Below are 8,394 nucleotides of genomic sequence, written 5' to 3'. Positions count from 1 at the left end.
ATGGCACCCCAGCCCTCAGAAGCCTGCCACTTCACTGCACACAAACACTATGGACAAACACCAGAGGAGGATCACACCTCCAGACAGAGTAGAAGGAGAGAGAAGCGCATCCCCAGCTGATGCTACTTGTCTCAGTTTCTGCAAGGAACGCACCTCCTTGGCAACACCTTGGTTTAGCACAGCACAACAGATCTGCTGTGCAGCTGAGCTAAGACTGCATGTGAGATGATGAGAAGCAGGGAAGAGGCATCCTGCCAATATTTTCACATTGTGAGTGTGAGGAGCATGGCAGCTCTGAGGAGACAGGTATCTCATCCTTCAAAAAAGAGAAAGGGCAAAAAGAGACAGGGAGGAGAGGTGATAAAGTGCTTGGAAGAAAAAAGTTTGGTTTTCAGGATGGAAGCACAGGATCAAATCCACCCAGGATAATCAATGAGTTTTGCTCGGTTAGCACATTCGTGAGGAGATGTAACAGGCTCAGATGATGCTTAGTAGCAGCACTAGGTTTCCAGTAGTACGCTTCAAACAAAAGCGAAACCCTAACATAAATCCAGTATCTCCAGCCTTTTCTTTTTTACAGTCTATATAAATGCAGTAAATGATCAAATTCAACCAAATCAGCATGGAATTAGGACAGAGAATGAAGTTAAAAAAATCTCTTGATCTTTTTCTCAAGTAACTTTCTACACTATGATTCTACATCTTCCTTTGCAGATAAAAGAAATCATACATTCTGCCCTAAAAACGTGACAGCAGCAGAAAAAAAATTGTCATTATTTTAGTATGAAAAAAGACAATTTTGAACGGCAAGCAGAATTACTCTGTGATGCCCTTAAAACAAATACCACTAATATTCACTTGTTGATCGTAATTCCATAGCTCAAACAGCATGGGAGCAGATACCTCGCAATTCTTTCATTGTCGCTCGGCATGTCAATATCAGGATGGAACTGGTAATGAAGAAATTCTGTACCAAATAGATCATACTCTAAATAGCATCCCAGTTTAGCAAATTCCAGAAGTTTCTTTGTATCAAATATAGTCCTGCAGAACACATATAACACAAAGTCAGCATTGTAACAGGAAGGAAAAAAACCCTCATGGTACGAGGACAGGTATTTTGCGACTTCCTATTTGCAAGTAACAAACCCAATAATCTAAGATTTAATTCACCCTTTCAGAAAACAGGACTCCTGTTTGACACATGCACCTTAAGCTAATACACAGCGTCATAGTCTTTTTCACATTCATCTGTGACTTCATGCATTAAAAAAAGCCCAAAACAAACCCAACTCTTCCCCCATGAAATAATGAAAACATTTATGATAATCTTTAAATGGAAACAGGAAAGTTACTTACTTTTGATACCACTAACCCTCTCAACAGACAACCTACCAAGGAAGGACATTTAAGGAGGAGGTTAATTCATAGTGACATTTTAAAAAAAGACAATGGATTACTTACACAAGACAGATTTACTTTCCCAAAAGAGTTACAGGAGACAGCTACATCCAGGGCTTGTTTCATCCATCACACACCGGTAATACACAACTTTGTCTTTAGTTTCTATTCTGTACAGTGATGTTTCTAGATTGTCATTAGAACAGCAATATATCATTGTTTGCACTGGGATCTGGCCAGAACGCCTTAAGGAAATGCTCTCACCAAGATATAATGGCACTGTGAGTACTTGGGACGTGGGTTTTGCAGAAGATTTCAAAAGTGAAGGAACAAAGCTACTAAAACGCATCACTCATTTGGAAAAGAATGGCAACTGAAATAAGAGCTCTTTAGAATATATTTTTTAAACGCTTTTACCAAGAGTATAAGCTATCTAAAGGAAAACAACAACACTCAAATGATACATTACAATTTTATCTTTATAACCACAACACAATTTTTTTCATCTAAGGAAAAAACAATTTTCCACAAGAACAGCACAGTTAACCAAAAGGGCAGTAGTTGCAGATATTGATGTCACAAAGTCATTTTACCCTATACAGTTACATCATAGTCTGTTGCCATGGAAATGACTGATGTCACAATTTCAATATTATGACTTAACAACAGAATGAAGTAGGAGGAACAGATGGGTTGAGAGAGAGAAAACCCTTGTTCAAACAAGCCTGCCATCAGCAGGAGCCTAAGACTTGCCAACTGTAATTAATAAAAAACATTATTTTAAAATAAATGTTACAGTTTACAGAGATTGAACATTTATCACCAAATGAGTTTTCAAAGTGCAGAGCAAGAGAACGGGTTATTTTAGATCCGGCCCTGCTCAGCTCACAGGGAGATGGTAGCCAAGAGTATCCAATCCTGTGCAGGTGGCAAAAACCACCCAATGATCTATTTCAAAATCACAGCCAGAAGAATTTATTTTTAAAACTATTGTTAGGGTTGTGCCTTTGGGTGCTCTGTCCCAACGAAGAGCAGGAGAGCTTAAGTTCATCAGCCATTGGGACACCTTGTAAGCCACACAAATATAGCAGCAGCAGCAGTTCCCTGCTTGAATTGCTAATCTCTGTGCTGGGATTAGGTGTCTGGGCAAGCCGTGTCCCTGAGCAGCCCTCAACGCATGGAAAAAGAGATGGGACACAGAGAGGCATCCTATAGTTTGGTCCTCATCCATAAATCACTGCAGGGACGTACACCAAACCATCATCAAACAGGCACTCAGAACAGTTCGTGTGAGCCTTCTAACAAAAGCTACTCAAATGAATCAGCGTTGATCTCTATCAAGATACCTTTATAAGCTTAAACCCTAATAAATGGCCAAAGACAAGATTCGATAGCTTTTGCCTCCCAGTCTTTATCTACACCAGTTTCACTACAGACACTTGCTACCTTTTGTTCTAAGGTGCTAAATTGCAGCACATGGTAGCCAGCATTTTCATTTTATCATTTGACAGTAAATCCACCTGAAAACTACCATTCTGTCTATGCCTAAAGCAGGCAGGAAATATGGAACTATGTACCAATTTATCTCACATTTAAGGGACTGGGATGCTCCCACGTGGATTCTTCTCACTAGAGGAGACTTAAAATGTTAAATGCACATTGCAAAGCCAAACTTCAAAGTCGTTTAGAGTCTATGTTATAGCAAGTGCCAACCCAAATGTGTGAAAGTAATGATAGAAGGAGTACAAGGAAATGTCATATTGTGCATCAGTGGCTGTTAGTGAAACTCCACCTCTGTCTTGACTGTTTTCCTACTTACATTGCTTATCTTCCACCAATAAATCACTTAATTCAACGATTTACAACAGCGTATAAAGGGAAAAAAATGTAATTGGATGTTTATGTTGTATCAAAATGGCTATGTAAGTACTGACATCTGCAGCTTGCTCAGTCTTCTTTCATACAAAGATTTAAGTAATCAGTGTTTCTTTAAAAATGAGAGAAAATATAGCTATAGATACAATGGAATGCAAATAAATACATAAAGAAAGCCCATATCATTTATATATAATCAAATATAAGTAAAATTTTGTGGCACTGAATTTTGTGCTCTTAAAATCCCCAAGTAAAACATTGAGCTCTGTGTGAATACAAAACACCTGTAGCTTCATTTGCAAGCTCTTAGAGCCTATAACCATTAAAAGTTTGTAGCACTGTGCTCTTGCCTGTATTACACTCACATTGAGGGCAAACAATCCGATTGCTGAGAATCATATGACAAAAACAGTCTCTATTATTCAGCAACTGGCCAAACTAATCAATGCTTGGACATTTTCCAGCTCACCATGAGCAGCACAAGGTCACACAAAACTGATTTGGTAATAGAGGCTGTGCTTCTAAATAGAAGAGAGAAAATTCCTCTTCATGTCTGATGTGGAGCTCTTGGTTTTTGCTCTCAAGGAAACGAAAAGTTAGCTCTCTGGTCTACGCTAAGAACCATCCAAAACCCAACTATTTTCTTTTTAAGCAATATTTCTTCTGTCTGGTAGCAGAACTGAAAAGATCTGTCTTCTGCTTTGATCCAGAATCCAGACAAATAAAGGAGTTCTCCATTAGTATCTGAGAGATTATGGTCAGGCCCTTAAGAGGGGCCCAGTTTGCAAAAATGCTGGCAGCCCAGCAGCTTCCCACCCAATTTGGTGAGAGTTGCTCAATGTCCAATGCTTTGTAAACGCAGTGATTTGTGCAGGAATATGAATTAATGGAATCCCCATTTTTTAAAAATGTGGCTACAGTTATTCCTAATGTCACCCCCAGACCTTCGAAGAGAACGTTTAAAGGCCCTAAAACTCTTTTACCTGTGTGAACCTAAAAGCTGATCCTGACTGAAGTGCTGGAAGCTGATCAAGCTCTAGATAAGCAGTTTCCTATTTTTAAGTCAGTAAACTTGAAGATAATTCTTCATGTCGTGATCCCAGTGTGCAACAGAAACCTAGCTATTTGCAGAGTAGTTCCCCCAAACCCCAGCGGGCTGTGGCAACACTGCCAGAAGGTCAACGGAACAGTCTGCTTACCTGTCGAGGTGAGACATGACTGTCTTTGAAGCATCAGCCCCAGCTTCCTGCAGAATGCGGATAATCTGGAAAGGTGCATCGCTGTTCCTGCCAGGATGGATGATAATGGGGCACCCGAGCTGGGACTGCGCCTGCGCTGTTGCCTGAAGCACTCTGTGTTCAGTTTGAGTCAAAGGCCAGGAGCAACCTATTTCTCCCACCACACCACACTTGATGTTAGTCCCATCCGCTCCATTGAGTATCTCATCAACAATAATGCCTGTAAGCTAGAGGACAGGACAATGAGATTTTTTTTGTTATTAATACTATTTGTGTTAAATAGCATCAAATTTGGCCTATGGACACTGTGCTAGTTATACTCCTGAGGTCTTTCTGAACTTATTTAATTAACAGTTGGGTATGTGAAAACACTGCAGTTAAAATCTGGTTTCTGTCAACTACCGTTATGCTAGCCATTCACTAACACCAAAATAAACACAAAGCAAATCAATTTAACAGTATCTACTCACACAGTTGCCCGGCTTTGCTGGGAAAGCTGGTCTACATAAAATTTTAACAGATTTAGGCTGAGACTACTTTTTCTTTAAAAACCCCAAAGTTAGCTCAGCATGAAACCTGTGTCTCGCAATCCTGAATTGGGTTCCATAACAATTCAATGTAATTTCTTGCACAACGAGGGCTCAGAGAATAAGGAAACCTTGTCACTCAGATAGGGAAGGGAGAAACTCTGGCAAAGATCCTGAAGAGACAAGTTTAAGGCAAATCCTGCTTGTGGGAATACCGACATAAAATGTCAGGGGCTCCAATGACTTCAGAACTACAAGAACAAAGCTCTGCTGACAAACTTACAGGATCAAAATTAGCTTGCTTTTAAAATATTCCTAAGCAGAAAAGACATCAGAATTTCTTAATAAAAGCAGTTTGTTATAACAGCTTTAGTTTTTCTTTTCCAGAATAGGCCATATATCTTAAAGAATACATTCAGAATTCAGAGCACAAAATGGCATTGATGATGACCTTCTTACCTGTTTGGTCCTGAAGGTTAGGGAAATCATGATTTTAAGGAAGACTAAAGCGAACAAAGGGAGAAGGAAGGTTTGCAAGCAAATCTACAAAACTGAAAAAAAACCCAGCAATTTTCAAATACATCTGTAACAAGTCTACACTTTGTGTCCTCAATAACTTATACAACATGTTGGTAAATACTCAATCTACATGCAAAAGTCAGTCCAAGTTAACCACAATTTACAGTAGGCTTCTGCCTGGCACTTTACCCTATGATACAGAATTCACTCCTCTCCTGAAGAACATCTCTCCTGCAGCAACGTCTTTCTGTCACTCGGCTCTCTGCTAAGGCTGGCAACAAAATACTCAAATTGTCTTTGCCTAATCAGAAAACAAATCATCACATCAAATTCACCGGCAAATGAGGAACCACCAGTTATCACGGATCAGGCACCGCACAACCCTTTCTAAGTAAGCAATTGCCTTCTAGACTGGATTAAGTATTTATTATCTGCTGCTACAGGGCATCAGCGGGTGTCCGGCAGTCCACCAAATACAGAAGGGAAACCTTTGCCCCAAGAAATCTATTTGTATCAAATTTTAAGCAAAGCAAGAATATTTAGGAAAACTAGCACTGTTCTGTACAGCTCGGGACAGCTTGGGTCCAGTGTGGTTGGCAGCACTGTGTTACCTGACATTTGCTCAAGTTTTGACCATTGACTTTTAAAATGAATTTGACTCATTTGTAAACCGTGACAGATTTTTAAAAAAATTTTCTCAGCTCTGTTCATCCGCATTTACAGCCCTCTCCCTTGGAGAGTTCCCTTCCCTCTTCTCCCTATCATCACATTTTCTTAAAAAAAGATGAATGAGTATTTATTATTATAGGAATATCTGGGGACCTTGGTCATTATTAACACATTGTCTTGGGCACAGTACAAACAATTCGATGTAGACTCTGCCCTAAAAACTCTGGACAAATGGTAGAGAAGAGAGATATAACAGCCAGCCTGAGCAGAGTAATGAGTTACAACTGTCCTGCAAATATCGCAATTATTTATGCTTTTTAAAAGAATTCTGGGTAATCTCATTGTGAAGCAATTAGCCAGAAAGAGAGACAAAAGAGGCAGAAGGGATATATTCCTTTCTTAAAAATTGTAAAAAGAAGAGGATAATTGGTGTGGAACCAAATGCCCACACATGAAGTACTTTATTTTCCCTTTACTGTTGCATTATAACAAATCCCTGAGAGAAAATAGAGCTCAAGAATTGGAAATGCTGACAGATAATCCCAGCACACACAAGTAGGGTTGGTCCAGCTATAACACACAAGCAGTAATGCTGTTGCAAGTTTTTCACGTTAAGAACTTCCAGATTTCATCTATTTTGCCAGAACTTCTCGCCAACTTTGACTCACCCAGGGGTAATTCATAGGAGAGAGACTCCTAAACCATGGTTAACTCTTACCTGCTCCACTGTCATGGCCTGTGTTTGAGAAGAATGAGTGGAATCCACATAAAACCCAGCCCCAGCAATAATATGGACGCCAGTTTCTTCAGCAAGTTTCTTCAAAGTATTCATATCCCGACCAATTCCTGTGGTTGTGTTTTCCACGATCGTCCCACCACCTGCTGCTTTAAAATGCAACAGCTCCTCCTTCACAGCATCTGTTTCCTGACATAACAGAAGGTTTTCTTTATGGCTGTAGGGATTTTGCTTAATCCAGAACAAGTTCTTCATCTCAATGGGCCCATCAGACAGAGGCTCTTGGCCTGGAGACGGTGGACAAAAGCAGCTGCTGTAGTTCATAGTCAAGTGTTCGTGAGTCAACGTATAGCCAAGGCAGTCTGGATCCACAGGGCCCAAGACAGTCTGTGCTTTCCCTCCCAGGGAAGACATTTTTCTTCAGCAAAAGGAAAAAAAAAAAATCAGATTAAAAGAGTCTGCAAAGGAAGAAGAAATGGAAACAAAAACATTTCAGATGGGGCAAACATTTCTGAACTCCCTCCTCTCTCTCATGCACGTACCTACAAGCTGTGTGTGTTCGCTGGAAAGTTTTCAAACACTGTTTCCAGTAGAGTGGTCAATATGAAAAACAAAGCATTTATTTTGCTCAACTGTGCTTGTATCAGTACCCCATCGATGTGAAAATACCACATTCCGGTACAGGGAAATCATCATCATTTACTGTGCTATAGTCAATAGCATATTAAGATAAATGTTTCCTATTTAATAACAACCACTGTATGTTCATTTTGGATTCTCTGCTCTTCAGCAGCTGTCAAATTTTGTCAGCTTGAGCCACCAGATGAACATACTTGGCACCAAGGCTGAATATTCCTTACTGGTATGTTCATTTTATTTATCTGTGTCCTCCAAGAATCACTATCCCCCTCGCGCACTAAGGAAGCTGTCCATGTTTGGGGACCTCGTCTGCCTCTCTGGGTGAGGAGCACCAGGATGAGGGTGATCATCTGCTCCTCAGACTTCAACAGAGGCTGAGGTTGTCCTGCCAGCTGCCCTGTGGAGGTCTGGAACAGCCCAGCACAACTCCTCCAAAGTCAACAACAGCTGCTAAAGCTACAGCTTTGCTCCCAACCAGTGGGGCAGAAGCCAAAGTGCTTTTCTCGTCAGCTTCATTGGCCAAATATTTTACCAGTTAAGAACAGACCTTAACCTAACACCTAATTTATGCAGCTCAGCCTTTAAGAGACTTTTTTCTTTAACATGAACAAAACAACATCACTTCTCAAAACTTCAAGTTAGCGATGACAAAGATATAGGTTGAGGCTACTGTCTGCAGTTGATTCATGCCAAAGGCATCTGCCCTGTGCAAGTCTAGCCTGACTCACCACAGGTTAGAATTAGCTGCAGCTCTCCCCATTGGGATTTTGGGGGGATTTTTTTCTTTTGG

General features: G+C 40.4%; 1 protein-coding gene across 2 annotated transcripts in view; it reads right to left on the bottom strand.

Annotated features, from left to right (window-relative positions):
- The window catches only part of PTER (phosphotriesterase related), a 10,292-nt gene extending 2,869 nt beyond the window's left edge, over positions 1-7,423 (bottom strand). Inside the window, exons 1-3 of one of the 2 annotated variants that reach the window (XM_009887111.1) lie at positions 6,948-7,423; positions 4,476-4,741; positions 904-1,044 (exon numbers count right to left, since the gene is read on the bottom strand). In XM_009887111.1, coding sequence (XP_009885413.1) covers positions 904-1,044; positions 4,476-4,741; positions 6,948-7,379 — 839 coding nt within the window. In that variant the 5' untranslated portion in view covers positions 7,380-7,423. The remainder of the gene's footprint in view (positions 1-903; positions 1,045-4,475; positions 4,742-6,947) is intronic. The other variant, XM_009887112.1, reaches the window with a different exon arrangement.
- Between the last annotated feature and the right edge of the window lie 971 nt (positions 7,424-8,394).

This window comes from Charadrius vociferus, unplaced genomic scaffold (assembly GCF_000708025.1).
Source record: "Charadrius vociferus isolate BGI_N301 unplaced genomic scaffold, ASM70802v2 scaffold126, whole genome shotgun sequence".
Taxonomy (NCBI): Eukaryota; Metazoa; Chordata; class Aves; order Charadriiformes; family Charadriidae; genus Charadrius; species Charadrius vociferus.
This window is presented reverse-complemented; position numbering and strand designations above follow the sequence as displayed.